Raw genomic sequence first — 19,938 nt, forward strand, 5'->3', positions numbered from 1 at the left:
TATATAAATGAAGATTTTCTATTTCTCCTTACTATACATTAATTAAACCCCAGTTAAACTGAATAGATTGACTGTGGTAACTGATGTGGTAACGTTTAAACAGTTCAGTATGTTCCTATTACCATGGACACGGGCAAGAGTGTCTCTAATGCCAGGATCAGCTTCGTCTCCATTAACAGAAGGCGATATATCACCACTAACAGGAGTAGACACAATTCCATGAACAGGAGCAGACGTAATTCCATGAACAGGAGCAGGTACGATTCCATGAAGTGGAGCGGGTGTGATTCCATGAACAGGAACAGGTGTGATTCCGTGAACAGGAGCGGGTGTGATTCCATGAACAGGAGCGGGTGTGATTCCATGAACAGGAACAGGTGTGATTCCATGAACAGGAACAGGTGTGATTCCATGAACAGGAGCGGGTGTGATTCCGTGAACAGGAGCAGGTGTGATTCCATGAACAGGAGCGGGTGTGATTCCGTGAACAGGAGCGGGTGTGATTCCATGAACAGGAGCGGGTGTGATTCCATGAACAGGAGCGGGTGTGATCCCATGAACAGGAGCAGGTGTGATTCCATGAACAGGAGCGGGTGTGATTCCGTGAACAGGAGCGGGTGTGATTCCATGAACAGGAACAGGTGTGATTCCGTGAACAGGAACAGGTGTGATTCCATGAACAGGAGCAGGTGTGATTCCATGAACAGGAACAGGTGTGATTCCATGAACAGGAGCGGGTGTGATTCCATGAACAGGAGCGGGTGTGATTCCATGAACAGGAGCGGGTGTGATCCCATGAACAGGAGCGGGTGTGATCCCATGAACAGGAGCGGGTGTGATTCCATGAACAGGAACAGGTGTGATTCCATGAACAGGAACAGGTGTGATTCCATGAACAGGAGCGGGTGTGATTCCATGAACAGGAGCGGGTGTGATTCCATGAACAGGAACAGGTGTGATTCCATGAACAGGAGCGGGTGTGATTCCATGAACAGGAGCAGGTGTGATTCCATGAACTGGAGCAGGTGTGATCCCATTAACAGGAGCAGACATCATTCCATTAACAGGAGTAGGCATTCTTCTATTACCAGAGGCAGGTGTGATTCCATTAACAGGAGTAGGCATTCTTCTCGGAACAGGTTTAGGAGTGTCTCTATTAACAAGAAGAGATATAATTCCTTGAACAGGTGCTGATCTATTTCCATTATCAGGCATTGGGGTGATACCACTATGACGTACCTCCCGCTGTCTGAGACTTGAATGTTCACCAAGTGAGAGTTCTGTCGAATTTGAAAATGAAAAAGTGAAATCCAAGTTCAGGATTTACACACCCAGTTTTATCATCATGGTTAATTCAGTGTTATTGGAAAGTGTGATGCTTTAAATAAGGTTACATCCTTGAGACGAGCTAAAAGGTTATAAATAGATGAAGCATCCAATTGACATTTACATGAATTGGTCAAAATTGATCCAACCTCTGCCAAATACAGTAATACAATTTACATAGAACATCCGAGACTTTATTAACAGGAGCATAAAGTCGAAGAGTATGGAAATAATACTAAACTTGTATGAAGAACTCTGTTGCTTTATGAACTGGTGTATTGCGTCCAGTTGTGGGACCACACTGTTCACAAAGATCTGAAGTTTTTGCAGTGAGTGCAGAAAATGGTCATTAGAATGGCTTCAGAAATAAGGAACTTCATGCAAGGTTTGTGAAGGTTTGTAGCTCAGGTTGAGGTTCAGGGTGTAGGTTTGCTCGCTGAGCTGTAGGTTTGATATCCAGACGTTTCATTACCTGGCTAGGTAACATCATCAGTGGCAACCTCCAAGTGAAGCAAAGCTGTTGTCTTCTGCTTTCTATTTATATGTTTGTCCTGGATGGGGTTCCTGGGGTTTGTGGTTTGAGCAGGAAATGACATCACCACAAACCCCAGGAAACCCGTCCAGGACAAACATATAAATAGAAAGCAGAAGACAACAGCTTCACTTCACTTGGAGGTCGCCACTGATGATGTTACCTAGCCAGGTAAAGAAACATCTGGATATCAAACCTACAGCTCAGCGAGCAAACCTACACCATAAACCATAAAGAACTTAGCTACATTGGTGGATTAGATTCTCTGCCATGTGGAAACAGGCCATTAGGCCCAATAAGTCAACACTGACCCTCTGAAGAGTAACTCACTCAGACCCATTCCCCCATCCTATATTTACTCCTGACTAATGCACCTAACACTATGGGCAATTTGGCATGGCCAAATCACCTAACCTGCACATCTTTGAACTGTGGAGGAAACCAGCGCAATAGGAGGAAAGGCACACAGACACAGAGAATGTGCAAACTCCACACAGGCAGTTGCCTGAGGCTGGAATTGAACCTGAGTCCCTGGTGCTGTGAGGCAACAGTGCTAACCACTGAGCCACCATGTCATCCCACAATGAAGTTTGGACTGTTCTTGAAGAAGCTAAGGTTGAGAGGAAATTGATTGAGGGTTTTCCAATTCATGAGAGGTCTAGACAGAGAAAATGGGTAGAAACTGTACTGACTGGTTGAGGGATTAGAAACCAGAGGGCAACACATTTAAGGTAATTGGGAAAAGAAGCCATTGTGACATGAAGGAGAATGTTCTCATCCAGCGAGTGGTTGGGATCTAGAATTCATGACCTGAGAGTGTGGTGGAGACATTTAAGAGGGAATTAACTTCTTATGTGAAAACGGTAGAACATGGAGAGTAAGGGAAGAATGCACAAGCTAATTCGTTCCTCTGCAGTGCCAGCAGATATGATGGACCGAAAGGCTTTCCTTTGTGCTGTAAACATTCTGTAAATAATAATCATTGGAGCAGTATAAAAATTTAGCTGAAGATCTAAAGGTACAATTTCTTTTTCAAATACTTATCCGGTGCTCTTTTTATTCATTCAAGCACAGCATGAAGGCTTCGCTGACTAGGTCATTTATTACCCATCACTAATTGCCCAGATGACAGTTAAGAGTCAATCACAGTGCTGTGGATCTGGAGTCACAGACCAGATCAGGTAAGAATGATAGTTTCCCTCCCTAAAGGACATTAGTGAACCAAATGCATGTTTCCAATAATCAACAATGGTCATCATTAGATTCTTAATTCCATTTTTTTGGAAGTTCTTATTGGATGTGCTTTTCATTCTCTTAAACCTTCCAGGTATAATATGTCACAGTGTTAAAATGTTGCTCCTCTTCTTTGGTTCAGTCATCAATGACCTCTGACCTTGTACCCTCCTGCCACTTGGAACAGTTTTCTCTAACCACGCCATCAAAACCCTTCAGTATTTCGAGGACCACTATTAAATCTCCCTCAATCTGACCAACCTGATTCCTGCTCAAAATGGAATAATGTAGCTCCTCCTTGAAGAGAAAAACAGTTAATGTTTCTCATCTGGTATGACTCTCCTTCAGAATTAAGAAAGGGTTAGGGTCAGCATTTATGCTGAAAAAGAGTCGTATTGGGCCCAAAATGTTAACTCTATTTCTCTCTCTATAGATGCTGCCAGACCTGCTGAGTTTCTCCAGCATTTACTGTTTATATTTCCAATTTTATTTCAGATTTCCAGCATATGCAGTATTTTATTTTTAAACATCAGTTTCTCTTGTCTCTCTCTCTCTCTAATTGAAGTCTCTCACCCCCCGTAAGATCGAGATGATTGAAGGGTTCCATGATGTAGGAGATCTTGAGGCAAGAAAGTTAGTGTGAGACAATTCAGTGAGCTCAAGGGGATGCGATGAGCAAGAAAAATGTGTAGAATCGCGAGTCTCACCTTGATGCTGATCTTCAGTTAAATTAAAGGAATCAGTCACTCCTGCAGTTTCGAATGCTTGGTTCCTGGAGCAGTTGTAACTTCCTACTGTGTTAAGACAAGTTCCATTCGGTCCACATAATTCATCACTATTCTTGTCAACACAGTCATTAATGTCTGAAATAAATAAGAAATTAAAATGGAATTTTGCTGTTACAAAATACAAAATACTTACAGTGCAGAAACAGATGATTTGGCCCAACATCTAATTTAGTTGAATCCAATGAAATTTTAACCACACAAATATCTCTTTCTCCTTCATAGACCTATCCAGCTTCCCCTTAAGTGTTTCTACATTCATTGCTTTACCTATGGGAGTGCGTTCCACATTCTGGCCACTATCTGGAAGGCCTCCTGAATTGCCAATTGGATTTATTGGGGCTGATACATCCAAACAGATCATTTAATGAGCCTGCCATGTCTGGAGAAAGGGATTGCATATTTATATTATTTATCACATGCTTATGCCTCTTAGTGTGGTCTCTCCCACAAAGAGAAGCATCCCCTCTATATCTACCCTATCCAACCCTTTCATAATCTTAAAACCTTCTGTCAGGTTACAGTCTTCATTTTTCCAGTGAAAAAGAACCCAAGTCTGTTCCATCTGTCTTGATGGGTCCAACCTCTCAGTTTTGCTTTCAGAATACTAAGATTTCTTTGCTCATTTTTCAAAGTTGATATCCACTTTTTATAAATGGATGATATTTTCACAAGCTTTTTTACAATATCAATCCACCCATTGCCCATCCTTGCTACCTTGACACCCCATTTCATGGGATCATAGAATCCCTACAGTGTGGAAACAGGCCATTTGGCCCAACAAGTCCACACCAAACCTCTGAAGAGTAACCCATCCAGACCTATTCCCCTACTCTATTACTCTACCTTTCCCCTGACTTACACATCCCTGAACATTATGGGACAATTTGGCATGGCCAATCCACCTAACCTGCACATCTTTGGATTGTAGGAGGGAAGTGGAGCATTGGAGGAAACCCACACTGACACTGGGAGAATGTGCAAACTGCACATAGATAGTCGCCTGAGGCTGAAATTGAACCCAGGTCCCTGGTGCTGTGAGGCAGCAGTGCTAACCACTGAGTCACTGTGTCACCCACCATGGAGCCACTTTTCTGAGCAAGATTCTTGGGATTAAGGACTTGGGAATACTTTAAGTCAGCAGCAAGTGCCTTGTGATGTGCACCCTCTACCACTACTTGTTGAACAACAGGCATCAAACATACTGAAAGAGCTTGCTAAACAAGTTCAGGCCAAATCCACTGCCAACAGAGCTCGATGGTAGTACCAACCCCTTATGCACTTGTAGAGAGACAGCAACAACATTATTTATTACCAAGGTGTACCCCTCTCCAGGCAAAACAGTGGTGCCTCACCTTAAAGTCAGAAAATGAAGATTGAATTGAAATAAATAATTCATTCTCAGAATGTGAGTGTCCTGGGATTGTTGAGACAATTGTCCATCTCTGGTGCCTCTTGAGAAGGTGGTGGTGACCATTTTCTTAAACCACTGCAGTTCATGCTGCAATATTCACGAGGCACTTAGCAAGTGAATAGAATATCACAGAATTGTTCTTGAATAAGCCTTATGAATTAATAGAATTCTTCTGTCTTTTCCCTGTACCTCCGTTCATTGTGTCTATCCAAACAATCACCAAGCTTTCTTGAATGCCTGAATTGAACCGCCTCCATTTCTAGGCAGTGTGTTCCAGACCCTAACTACTTGCTGGGTGAGAAAGGTTCTTTTTCTTCTCACACCATATTTGTTATGTTTGCAAATCACGTTAGATCTGTGCCATTTCATCCTTCATCCTTTTATGCCTTTTCCCCTGTCTACTCCAAACGGACCTCCCATGATTTTGAAAACTACCATCAGATATTCCCTGACCCTTCTACTGTCCAAGGAGAACAGTCTCAATCCCTCCAATTCATCCTCATAATGAAATTTCTTATCTCTGGAATCAATTCTGTAAACCTCCCGTGCTCTTTCTCCAACGTGTTCTCAACCTTCCTGTAATGTTTGTGCCCAGAACTGGTCACAATACTGAAACCGAGGTCTAACAAGTGTCTTGCATAAGTTCAACATAACCTCCTTGCTCTTTATGACCCCACTAATAAAGCTCAGGATTATGTATGCTTCACTGACTGCTCTCTCCACTGTTCTGCAACCTTCAAACATCTGTGGACACAGACAGCTAGGTCCCTTTGCTCTGCACTTCATTAATGTTATTGCAGGCCCTGCTTTCTATTGTCTATCCACATCTTTCCTACCAAAATGTATCACCATACATCTTCATCTCCCATCTATCTGCTCACTCCACCAACTTTTGGAGTTTTACACTCTCCTTTTCAGTTTAAAATTCATTTAAGTTCCTTCTAAGTTGAAATTGCCCTCTGTAAGCCACCTGAAATTTAATCTAAATCAGGAAAAACAAGGGTCCCTTTACTGGGCCCTGGGGAAACTTCATTACAGGCGTTCCTGCAACTTGAAATATATTGATTGACCACTATGTCTACCTATAGAGTCATATAGCACAGAAACAGGCCCTTCAGCACAACTTGTCCATGTCAACCCGGTTTCCCGAACTGACCTAGTTCCACTTGCCTGCACTTGGCCATATCCCACTAAATCTTTCCTATCCATGGAAACTGTCCAAATGTCTTTCAAATGTTGTAATTGTATTCACCTATACCATTTTTTTAAGCAGCTTGTTCCATACACACACCACGCTCTGTGTGATGAAGTTATCTGTCTGGACCCTTTTAAAACTTTCCTCTCTCACCTTAAACCTATACCCTCTAGTTTTGGTCTTCTCTACCCTGGGGAAAAGACCTTATTTATGCCCCTCATGATTTTATAAACCTCCATACGGTCGCCCCACAGTCTCCTATGCTCCAGGGAAAAAAAACCCAGCTTATCCAGCCTCTCTTTATAACTCAAACCCTCCAGTCTTGGTGACATCCTTATAAATCTCTTTTGCACCCCTTCCAGTTTAGTAACATCTCTCCTATAGCAGGGCAACCAAAAGTGTACACACTACTCCAAATGTGGCCTCGTTAATGTCTTGTACAGCCTGACTCCTGTACTCAATGCTCTGATGAATGAAGACAAGCATGCCAAATGCCTTCTTCAGTACCCTTCACTACGAACTATGTACCTGCACCCTTGGGTCAGTTAATTTTGTCTCCACATTGTTATTGTTCCTTTATTCCAGGATCTAAAGCTTAGCTGTTTGTTGTGTGATACTGTAATGAGTGCCTTTTGAAAGTCATTGTACAGAGCATCAGCAGCATTAACCTCACCAAAACTTTTGTTACCTCTTTGAGAGTTTGTGAAACATGATTTCCTTCCTAGACAACCCACCTGTTTCCAAGTGACTAACAATTCTATTAGGAATAATTTGTTTCTAGAAGTTTCATAGCTTCTGAAATTAAACCAACTGGTTTAGGCTTATTCTGCAGTCCTTTAGAATACAGGTGCATTGTCTCCAAGTCTCTGGTGCTCTGGTACCTGAACCTCTGGTACTGAACAGTATGGCCAGTACAACCTGCAATTTCTAATCTCGCTTCCTTCATTATCCTTAGATGCAGCTCATCTAGTCTTGGTACCTTGTCAACTTTAAGTATGGATAGTCTGTCCAACTCTTCCTCCTCATCAAACTTGGACCCTTCTAGTGATGAAACCTCCTCTGGTATCACCATGGCTTGGGTAACATTTGTCTTCTTGGTGAAGACAACTGTGGAGTATTAATTTAATACTTCAGACATTCCTCTTGTCTTTAAGCATAAATCACTCTTTTGGTCCCTAATTAGTCCTACTCCTCCTTTCACCACCTTTTCACTGAAGATGTTCCTGCAGCAGACTTTGAAATGCTCCTTTAAGTTGACTACTAATCTTTTTTCATGATTCCTCTTTGCCCATCTAATATATGCTATCACTTCCCCTCTGAATCCTTTATATTCCTCTGGTTCTTAATTGTATTTTCTACCTGACTCCTGTCTTCTGCCTTTATGTGCCTTTTGGGCTTTTCCTTAATTTGGCAGTAACCTGGTCATCTCACTTCCAAATACGGCAGGATGTATTGGTGAGTGAAATGCAAGTGTGAATATTAGAAGCTACCTTTATGGGTTTGAGCATTAATGCAGGTATTGATGGGACTGTACTTTACTTCTGACAGGGTCACATCAGAATTGGGACATGAAAATTTCCAGCTCTAGAACACTGTATCAACCTGGTGAGTTTACACGTGAGATAAATCATTCAAATTAAGTGATTCTTACCGAAACAGTCTGTCTTCTGATCAGAAGTTGTTTCATCGGCAGTGGACATAAATCCTGTTTTACACACACAGTGATTTCTGGAAAATAGCTTGAACTGTGCAATGTAACACTGTACGTCCTCACCACAATCTCCATAAAAGGACGACTCATCCATATGGCAATCACCATCTGCAACAAAGCATATCAACAATGTGGCCCTTTTCTCATCAACCCATTGTAAACACACTCTGAATGCCATCGGTTGGCATGTCACAACAGGCTGAGCACAGAGCCTTCCATGTCCCTCGCTATCTCCATAGTCAGTTTCTATAAGCTGTTGCTTTTAACCAAAAAGTCAGAGACTTTACAATTTGCCTAATTTCCAAGAACCCCATGTCCAGTAGTGCATTCTTTTCAGCTGGACATTTTTCTAAAACATAATCTCAGATTACTCGCCCCTCTCCACCCTTAATTCTACACTATCGCAATCTATGTTTAGGTACAGTCTGTTCTGCTATAACATGTGTTTCTTCAGTGCAAATTGGCTCTAAAGCGATTGAAGAATTTAGACCGCTAATTGTGGAGCACAAACGTTCCTTATCTGTATAGGCTGTAATGTGACTTTAGTCCCATTGGTTTAAATGGTACTGCTTTTAAGCATTTTTCTGATAACACAGGATTGCATGGGAATGGAACTATCGCATTATATCAGATCTGACTGCAGTTAAAGACTCCAATTATAACCACTCTATAATGTTGCTTTCTTTCTGTAATTTACTGCAGAATTGTTTCTTTATATAAACAGATCATCTTCTGTTTAGTGATGTGAGTTGATGCAAAACATTGGATAATTTCCTCTTCTCTCTTTCCAAATGTGCTGTGTAATCTTTTACGTTCACCAGGAGGGCAGACTGAGTCTCTGTTTAGGATCCCATCCAAACGCCAGCACCTCTGACAGTTCAGCACTTCTTTGGTACTGCACTGGAATGTCAGTCTGGATTACAAACTCAAGTTCCTGGACTAGGATTTGAACCCATGACACAAATTGCATGAGGTTTTATCCATGATGGGACAGAAATCTCTGTATAGCGGCTGAAAGGACTCTCTGTTTAATGTTCCAAACCAACCCTGTGTTGGCTTTGAACCTTAGAGTGGGATCAAGACTGCAAGTACCTTTTGGATTTAGGGCTTTTCCCGAATTTGGCAGTAACCTGGTCATCTCACTCCCAAATATAACAGGATGTATTCGAGTGTCAATAGTCGAAGCTACCTTTATGGGTTTGAGCACTGATGCAGGTATTGATGGGACTGTACTTTATTTCTGACAGTGTCACACCAGAATTGGGAGTGCCTGGTCCCGTGGCAAGGCACCAACTTGAAAATTTCCAGCTCTAGAAAACTAGATCAAGTCACTGAGTTTGCAATCATTCAAATGATAAGATTCTTACCAAAACAGTCTGTCTTCTGATCAGAGGGGGCGAATTCAAATCCATCTTCACATATGCAGTGATTTCTGACAAACAGCATGAACTGCGCAACGTAACACTCCGTGTTCTCACCGCAATCTCTGTAAAGGGGCGACACATCTGTATTGCAATCGCCGTCTGCAAAAAAATAGAATGTTCCCTTTCTCGTCAACCCATTGTAGACACACTCTGAGTGCCATCAGTTGGCATTCACAATAGGATGGGTGCAAAGCCTTCCATGACCCTTGTTGTATAACCACAGCCAATTTCTGGATGTTAGATACCTCCGTTGTGTTCAATTGTTGTGTGAGCATTGAAGTCTGCTAACCAATCTATGCTGACTGTGCTCAATTGATTAAGCTTGGGTGTGGGTTCAGAGTAAAGTAAACAGACACCATAGAAGCTCGAGTTGGAATAGGCATGAGTGAAAGCATTTAATGATTGCAGAATATTTTAAAATACTTGCAAATTGAGAAATTGTTGTCCATTAAGAAACTAAATCACACTCTGGATTGTACTGAAACACATAAACTATTCAATAGCCTCAATTAAATCATTCTGCTACACTCAACAGAATGATAGGCTCATCCAAGCAACATGTCCTTGTAATTTAACTGTGTCACTTTTTGACCCTTCATCCAGGATTTTAATTATTCAAAAGTGGGAGCTATTTTCTAAGCGCAAGGCAAGAACATGCACAGACAGTGAATGCAATTGTTACTGCATCTGTACCTACGTCTAAGCAAGTGTGGATTTGTTCAATGTATGCAAACATTGTCCCCAGACAACTCTGAAGGTGTTTCGTGTTAATAAGAGGTTGCTAATTGCAATTTCCTTTGGTAATGAACAAACTTAGTACAGGGCGACTCCAGTATCTGAGGGTCCTGTTACCATGGTTTCAGTTACCTGTGGTTTACTGCAGCTCAAACATATTACAGGGGACATTCCAGAACCAGGGACCAGGGGGCTGCCAGGAAAGTAAATTTCCCATTTAAATGAATGGGTTTGCTCCAACCTGGGCTTTAGGGCTTCCGCAGTAGGTCTTAGACTGTATCCACCCTGGGTATGGGGGAGTCTACTGTAATGGGTTCTTATGGGACAGTGATAATATCCTTACCTTTGGACCAGAAACCCTGGGTGCAAGTCCCAACTATTCCAGAGATGTGCAACAGGTTGATTAGAAAAATAACACTTATTGCTAAATAGCCCTCTTATGGTGCAGGTAGGGTGCACCGCCCTCATGACCTGTCCTACCTACCTATCTTCCTTCCCACCTATCCACTCCACCCTCCTCTCTGACCTATCACCTCCATCCCCACCCCCATTCTCCTATTGTACTCTATGCTACTTTCTCCCCACCCCCCTCTCAATTATCTCTCCACTCTGCAGGCACCCTGCCTCTATTCCTGATGAAGGGCTTTTGCCTGAAACGTCGATTTTCCTCCTCCTCGAATGCTGCCAGACCTGATGCTTTTCCAGCACCACTCTAACCTAGACTCTTATGGTGCAGGCATAATATTCCTACTCCTAGCTCAAGTTGCCCAGGTTCAAGTCTCACCTGCTCCAGAAGTTCCCTCTGAACAAGTCGGTTAGAAAAATAGGTTAAATAATAATAAAAACAGAAAACAAAACTCAGTAATGGGCTCTTGAGGCACGGTAGTGCTGTCCCTACTTCTAGACCTGGAGGCCTTGTTCATGTTCCACTTGCTCCCGGGGCGTGTAATAACATCTCTGAACAGATTGGTTAGTAAAATATGAAACAAACTTAGTAAGAAAAAGACGTTCTGGAGTGGAACTCACCAACGCAATCTGGGTTCCTATTTAAGTTGTCTTCCTGTGGATAGGGTTGAGTTGTAACTAGCGACAAGATGGCAAGGGAACCAAGATAAAGTGCTGTCAAAAACAGAAAATGATCGATTGAAGATTTCGAAGAAATATTTTATTCTTTGACTTGTGGTTGAGGACGTGTGTTGTTGTTCAGTTAATGCCAAAATTTCAAAGTTCTCGCCTATATTTCTGAACTCCAACCTGGACTTGCCTTCAGTTGTATTACCATCATTGAATCACCCACTTTGAACAAACTTCAGGTTACCATTAGCCAAAAACTGAATTGGATGTACCATATAAATTCTGTGGTTAGAAGAGCAGATCAGTGGCTAGGAATGCTGCGGTGAGTAACTCACTTCCTGATACACGAGACAGTCATTTACTGCGCTTAAATCAGGGGTGTACCAGGATTCTCCCCACTTTCCTGTAAGATATCAGTTCCAACAACACTCAAAAATCAATTATACTGCTGTAAGACTGAAATCATGTTTACCCTGACTTCTTCCAATATAAGCATTCATGAATCAGTTGTATTGTGATAATGGGTGTCATTAGGCAAACTTCTTTTGAAAAAAATTCCAGATTTGCTGTTGAATTCCAATGTCACCATCGTAATCGTGGAACCTGAACCAAAACATTAGCCTAGGGTTCTGGATTACTAATCCAGTGAAGTTTCCCTTTTGTTACTGGATTAAGTCTATATATTCGGAAGTAAGGGATTCAATAGGGCTAGTAGAATCACTCATCGAGTAGGCTGAACATTACCTATCGAAGCAATTGTAAGGATTCACAACATGAGAAAATGTTTGGGGATCAACAGGGTGGAGCGGGCTCCACGATTGATTGCATTTATGGAGGGTGTCTTGGTGTCCTGCATCACCGAGCTGTCTTGGTGGTGGGTGGTTAAATCTATGGAGGGTGGTTAAATAGCACAGAATGGATAGACTGTATATGATTTATAGAGAATCATAGACAGAGAATCCTACAGCATAAAAACAGGCCCTTCAGCCCACCTGTCTGTGCCCGCTAACAAACACCAAATGACCCGAATCCTGTTTACCTGCATTTGATCCATAGCCTATAATGTCCTGGCATTTTAAATGGTCATCTAGATGCTTCTTAAACCTTGCAGAAGTAGTGTTTCCACTATCCTCTCAGGCGACACGTTCCATACTTCTACCACCTTCTGGGTGAAAAAAATCTTTCTCAGAACCCTTTTCACTACTTGCTCCTCACCATGGGGCGGCACAGTGGTTCAGTAGTTAGCACTGCTGCCTCACAACCCCAAGGACCTGGGTTTACTTCCTGCCTCGGGTGACTGTCTGAATGGCGTTTACACATTTTCCCCATGTCTGTGTGGGGTTCCACTGGGTGCTCTGGCTTCCTCCCACAGTCCAAAGATGTGCAGGTCAGGTGACTTGGCCATGCTAAATTGCCCATAGTCTTAGGTGCATTAGTCAGGGGTAAATATACGGTAGGGGAATGGGTCTAGGTGAATTGCTCTTCAGAGGGTCAGTGTGGACTTGTTGGGCCAAAAGGCCTTTTTTCATACTCTAGGGAATCTAATCTAATCTAATGTAAATGTGTGCCATCTGGTCTAAGACAAGTCTGCCATGGGAAGAGATTGTTATGATGTATTCTCTCTATACCTCTCATAATGTTTATATACCTCATACTGTGCCTCCCACACCCCTCCACTCCCCAAACCTGGCTGAAAGGAAAACCCAGCCTATCCAGTCTCTCCTCATAACAGATTTTCCATTCCAGGCAACATCCTAGTGAACTTCCTCTGCGTCCCCACCAGTGCAATTCCATCCTTCCAAAAGTATGGCAACGAGAACTGCACACAATATGCCATCTGTGGCCTAACCAATATTTTATGAATTTGTAATAAGATCTCCTCACTCTAAGTCTAGAGGAAGATGCAGTGGCTTATGTCGAAGTTTATCCCGAGCAGCTCGGTGATGCAGGACACCAAGACAAACGTTGACTGCGCCTGAGTACCCATCAACTTGGTGAGAGATGTCCTTTGGTCTGCATGAAACTTGTTACTCTTCCAAAACAAAGAGTTGACTCAAATGAATGTTGCAGACTGGTACATTCCAAGGTCCAGGACTGCATGCTGTGGGATGGACTAAAGCTTGGGGCAGCTGCTGCCAAGACGCAGTGGGGAAAGACCACCATCTGAGGTCTTCCTGCTGAAGGTAAATGAAGGTCCATTCAGTTACTGGACCCTTCCCATGCCTCAAAGGCAAGGAATTATAGTCTTATTTAAGTAAGAGATGCTTCTGGTTTGTTTGTTGGATAGAGTCAAACTCCAGTGTTTGTTTCCTTGATGTGCTATTGTATAGAACCGAACTGCATTTGTGACTGTATATACAAAAATATTTTTATGAATAAAGTATAATTTTGAAATTTAAAAAAAATTCTATCACCTGGCTAATGAAAGTAAGTATTCCTCTATGCCTCTTCCCTGCCCTGTCTACTTGTGCTGACGCTTTCAGGGATCTGTGCACTTGTACACCAAGATCCCTTTGTTCCTGAGTACTCACTGGGGATCTACCATTCATTGTCTATGTCCTTCCCTTATTACTAGATGCAAAATGCCTCACATTGTACTTATAAGAAATAAATTAACGTTCCAGCTCAGACTGGGGTGTGGCTTATATTGCAGCATGCAGCTGGTGATGTTCTCATACATCTGTTGCCCCTGTGGTTCTATCTGTTGGAAGCTTTGGATGTGTTGTCGCAGTGCAGACTGCTACTACTGTGCATCGGTGAAGGAATAACTGTCGAAGATGGTATGTGGGGAAACAAATGGGCTACTTTTTCCTGGATGTCATTAAGTTTTTTGAGTGTTGTTGGAGCTGCACTGATCCAAGCAAGTGGGGTGTATTCCAATCACACTCCTGACTTGTGCCTTGTAGAAGTCCGAATGTTGCTCAGATCTTGCTGAGTGTAGGCATGGAGAGCTTCAGTATCCAGCAAACATCCTGACTTCTGCCCTTATGTTGAAGGTTAAAGTCAAATTTCTACAGAGGATAGGACCACAGAGCTTTGCTGAAATTGCAGGTAGAACATGATCATCAGGATAAAGGTCAATATCGCAGCTCCAAAAGCAAGCAACACAATCAAAGGCAGGATAGTTTCACAGTAATAAAATTAAAATGCTTTTGTGACATTACTTTTGTCACATAAAATCACTTTCATGACCGGTGAAAATACCAAAGAAAGTAACAGGAATATGTTAATGACCTTTCTGAGTACGATTTTGAGTAACTCAAACTGAACATTCCGTGTCTTCCCTTCTTACTATTGACATCCTTTCTTCTACAATATTCTGATATTCAAAGCGTCCATGTGGTGAATAACTAGCTGAGATTTTTTTTTGATTTAATTTCCTTTAGATTCTTGGAAGCTCCAGTTAGATCACATCATGGATACCAAACCTCCTAAGAAAACATAGCTAATTTCCTTAACATTTACCTCTAAGTGCACTGCTTCCCTCTAATCTCATTCAACAATGGAAATAACCAACTTCCTGTGTGACCAGACCAATGCTTATTGTACCGGATACATTTGAACAATCACTGCTGGACTCAATATCAGGCATTCATTGACAAATGCGTAAAAATCCATTTTTAATAAATATTTTCATAAGATGTGGGCATCACTGGCAAGGATGCCATTTGTTACCTACCCCTAATTACCCTCAAACTGAGTGACTTGTTGGGGTCATTTCAGTGGGCACTTAAGAGACAACCTCATTGCTGCGGGTCTGGAGTCACATGTGGGCCAGGTACACGTCAGCTGAGTTCCTTCCCAAAAGGACATCTGTGAACAAGACTTTTGCAACAATTGATGGTAGCTTTATGGTCATCTTGACTGAGACAAGCTTTACAACGCTGGAATGATTGATTTTAAATCCAAATTCTACCAGCTTCTGTTGTCAGATTTGAGTCCATGTCTCCAAAGTTAAGCCTGTGCCTCTGGAGTACTACTCCAGTAACATTACCAGTTAAGCCAGCATCTCCACAAGCTTGTGGTGCCAGGGGCTGGGTACTTGGTTGCTTGAAATCAGTTTCCTTTCACCACCGTGGAATCACACAACATGGAAGGAGGCCACTCATCCCATCATGCTAGTTCTGGCCCATTGCAAGAATGACCCAACTAGGCCCCACTCTGTTTCTCCATAACCTTGCAATTTTATTTTCCGCTTTTACTACTTTTTATCCAATGTTTTTTGAACGTCACTGTTGCCACTAGCCTTTCAGGCAGCGATTTCCAGATCCCAACAACTTCCTCGGGTTCTTTGCACATTCTTAAATCTGTGTGTGTCCTTTGTTTTCCAAAGCTCCTGCCTTGGTATGGTTGGCAGTCACTCTGAATGAGGGCGGCGCTAGCTCATGGCAGGAACCTTTGACGGAGTCACTTGTTTTCGGTGTCTGCTGTGCTTCAGCACCCACCCAGTTTCTGCTGACCAGGAATCTCTTGCTTCTTACTGCCTGCCATAGATTTCCTTTTACTCACCTCAGGGGATGAGGGAATCGCTGGCTGGGCTAGTATTTATTTCCAAAGCCCAGTTGCCCTTGAAAGATGGTGGTGAGCTACCTTCTTGAATCGCTGCAGGCTGTGTGGCATAGTGACAACCACAGTGCTGGTCAGGAGGGAGTTATAAACCCATTGAGGGCCTTTGACCCATTGGGTCTGCACCAACCTATTGACACTAATCTCACTTTCCAGCACTTGACTCATAGCCTTGAATGTTCTGACATTTCAACTGTTCATACAAGTACTTTTTAAAGGTTGTGAGGTTTCCAGCCTCAACTATCCTCCCAGACAGGGCATTCCTCACTCCCACCATCATCTGGAAGAAAAACATTTTACATAATGCACAGTAAACTTCCTATCCTTCTGAAGTTTATGTCCTAGGAGAAAGTGACTCATTCCTGGTGAAAGGTTTATGCCCGGCATGGCACGGTGGCACAGTGGTTAGCACTGCTGCCTCACAGCGCCAGAGACCTGGGTTCAATTCCCGACTCAGGCGACTGACTGTGTGGAGTTTGCACATTCTCCCCGTGTCTGCGTGGGTTTCCTCCGGGTGCTCCAGTTTCCTCCCACAGTCCAAAGATGTGCAGGTCAGGTGAATTGGCCATGCTAAATTGCCCGTAGTGTTAGGTTAAGGGGTAAATGTAGGGGAATGGGTCTGGGTGGGTTGCGGGTCGGTGTGGACTTGTTGGGCCGAAGGGCCTGTTTCCACACTGTAAGTAATGAAATGTTGATTCTCCTGCTCCTCAGATGCTGTGCTTTTCCAGCATCACACTCTTGACTCTGAAGTTTATGTCCCCTTGCTATTGACACCTGAATTAAGCTGCCTCTGATCCATCCTCTCCATCCCCTCACAATCGTATACACCTCAATCAGGTTCCCCAACCAATTACATACCAAACTGAAGACACTACACTGAAGTACATAGTGACTGATGGTGAGGCAAGTCCATTTAGACCAGAACGTCACATGTTGTGAAACATTCTTAAAGGTACAGGCCTCTTTGACCATAATGCACCAATGAACAATCGATTGGCTGCAGTATAACATATGCTTCATGGCCACCAAGTTTTGAAGTGAGGCTCAGACGTAGAGCGTCAGGCCCAGAAGTGGGAACCTCAGGCTGTGTCACCGTTTTGAACACCACTAGTAAATATCCCCTTAATCCCTGCTATATGGAGAAAAATCAATGAGGGAAAAACAATGACTGCAGATGCTGGAAAGCAAATACTGGATTAGTGGTGCTGGAAGAGCTGTCTGAACTGCTGTGCTCTTCCAGCACCACTAATCCAGTATTTGGAGAAAAGCCCAGTTTTAACTCATTGTTCACAATCATATCTGGGGGACAAACGTATCTTCAAGTTGCCGTTGTCGATATTGTGCTGAAAAGAGATTTTCTATCAATGTTTCATGCAGTGATCTATGAGCAGAAAGGTGGATGGGAAAGGAAGAAGTCCTTTGGAGGGCATATAGTTTGCACAGGATAAACTTGTTGTAAATGTGTCTTCACATCTGTAAATATGTGAATGCCTACCCAGAACTACAATATCGAGGTTACAGAGCCAAGCCACGCCTAGTACATCAATGTTTCATCATACAAGATGTGAAGTGAGCAGGTTCTGCCCACAGGGCTATGAGACTTCAGAATGTGATTGCTACTTTGGCACCTAGGGTGAATCTTTCCAGTATAGGATGCATTAATTGTGCATTGCAGCTTGAATGCCCAAGAGTGTTTGGGGCTAGGATTTGGTGTTCCCACTGCGTGTAAAGTTCACTTATAGCATCATGTCTTTAGCTGTTTGTTATTGCTCCCTAGAAAGGCCTCGCAGTTCCCTTACCCTTCATAGACAGAAATGATTATGCAGTGTCGACATTCCATTGTTTCCATTTGTAAACTGACCCACACGGAATTTCATGTTGTTCCAGGAATAAAGGAACAGGAAGAAGGGTGTACAGCAACTTCAGCATGTTCAGTCTTTTAAGCAGCTCATGACTGATCAAAATCTGATTTCCAATTGTCATCTGAGTCAGTCGATGGCACTCTCACTTCTGAGTCATGTGGAATCAAGACCTATCCCAAGGCCTGAACACGTCAGTGCAGTACTGAGGAGGTGCTGTGCCTCAGTCACTGAGGACCCACTTGCCCTACATACATGGTTGTAAACAATCCCATGCACTATTTCAAGCAAGAGCAAAGGAGTTTCAACACCCCACATCCTGGTCAGCTTTTATTTCTCAATTCACATCATGAAAACAGCCTATCTGCTCATGGGAGCTTGCAGTCCGCAAATCGGCTGCCGTGTTTCCAACATTGCAACAGTGACTGCATTTCACAGAACGCTTCATTGTAAAGTAATTTGAGATGGTCATGAAATTATTGAATGGAGAGCAGTAGTTCATTCCACCTATCTCTCTGGGACGGTTAGAATGGGCTGCATTCCAGAAGAGCACCTGAGATGTAGGAGTGACCTCAGTGAAAATGTGGAGCAGGGTTGCTCTCAGTTAATTCCATGCAAACCAAAGCTCATTAGGGCCAAGATCATTGGCTTGTGTTTTCGTAGCTCTGCCTTGTTGGAAGATCAATGTTACTGTCAATCATTGAGGGGAAAAAAACAATTCAGTTTTAAAATGTAGGCTTTTGGGCCTGGATTTGGGTCAGGGATGTGTGGACAACTGAGAAGAGAGTTCACTCACAGAGATCTCAGCCTCAGGCAGGAGTCACTTTGTAGGTGAATGCTACCAGGCCACAAGGCGTTTTCATTCAGAGTTGGCCTCACCCTCCCTCACTTGCCTGCACTGTGCGGGGGGGGGGGGAGAGCTGGGCCTACTTCAGATTCAGAAATGATAAACTGAGTGACCTAGGCTGGAATGAAACAACCCCAGTCTAATTTTAACTCCATTTCCTCCCATGTGCCAAAATGGGGGATGGTGTCACTTAAAATTGAGCCCAATTTATAAACAACCCACAGGAAAATGAACAGGCTGCACCCCTACAACTAAACTAGGATGAAACAAAACGTGTGCTTCAAAATGTCACTTCAGTATGACCCATATGTTCATTCCCAAATATTAGTAGGTTTTTGTGCTGGCTTTCCCCTCTGAAAAACATAGAGTAGAATGCCCAATATGTGAGGTAGGCTCTTCGCACAGAAATCATAAATTAGAAGCTTATTCGTACTTTAATGAAGCAGAAATTCAGTGTCTTAAAATTACCTATTCAACACAATGAAATGGAATAAGGAACAACATTATGTAGGGGAATGGGTCTGGGTGGGTTGCACTTCGGCGGGTCAGTGTGGACTTGTTGGGCCGAAGGGCCTGTTTCCACACTGTAAATAACCTAATCTAAGTAATCTAATCAAATCTAATCTAATTATGGAATGTAGAGATATTAAAAACAGAATTCAGATTGGAGAGATGAGGAAAATGATTTCTTTGTGCAGCAGTAGGTCTGGGTCTAGATAAAAGAAACAAGGACAAGGGTAATTTTCAAATTAGACAAGTATTTGAAAGGTAAAAACTTTCTCGACATTCGAGAAAGAGCAAGTGAATGGGAGCCACTCACTAAGCCTCTTCTGACAGCACCTTCCAAACCCGGGATTTCTACCATCTACAAGGATACGGGCAGCAGATACATGAGAACACCAGCAGCTGTAAGTACCCCTCCAAGCCACTCACCATCCCAACTTGGAAATATATCACTGTTCCTTCAGTGTTGCTGGATCTAAATCCCGGTACTGTGGATCCATCTGCACCCTATGTACTGCAACAGATGATGAAAGTGACTCACCATAACCTTCTCCAGGACAATTCTGGAAAGGCAATAAATGCCAACCCCATCAGAGACCACACCATGGGATAAATGAAGAGAGAAAAATTGGATAGCATTTTCAAGAACTTGCACAGATTCTGAGGGCCAAATGACCTCCTCTAAATAGTATGTTTCTATGATTTTTGAAGGTTCAAATTATGTCATTGGTGA

General features: G+C 42.8%; 1 protein-coding gene across 2 annotated transcripts in view; it reads right to left on the minus strand.

Moving 5' to 3' along the window:
• The window catches only part of LOC140468014 (adhesion G protein-coupled receptor E3-like), a 71,656-nt gene that overhangs the window by 46,573 nt on the left and 5,145 nt on the right, over positions 1–19,938 (minus strand). The window contains exons 2-6 of one of the 2 annotated variants that reach the window (XM_072564160.1): positions 11,382–11,474; positions 9,564–9,719; positions 8,137–8,304; positions 3,799–3,954; positions 123–1,280 (exon numbers count right to left, since the gene is read on the minus strand). In XM_072564160.1, coding sequence (XP_072420261.1) covers positions 123–1,280; positions 3,799–3,954; positions 8,137–8,304; positions 9,564–9,719; positions 11,382–11,474 — 1,731 coding nt within the window. The remainder of the gene's footprint in view (positions 1–122; positions 1,281–3,798; positions 3,955–8,136; positions 8,305–9,563; positions 9,720–11,381; positions 11,475–19,938) is intronic. The other variant, XM_072564161.1, reaches the window with a different exon arrangement.

This window comes from Chiloscyllium punctatum, chromosome 46 (assembly GCF_047496795.1).
Source record: "Chiloscyllium punctatum isolate Juve2018m chromosome 46, sChiPun1.3, whole genome shotgun sequence".
Lineage (NCBI taxonomy): Eukaryota > Metazoa > Chordata > Chondrichthyes > Orectolobiformes > Hemiscylliidae > Chiloscyllium > Chiloscyllium punctatum.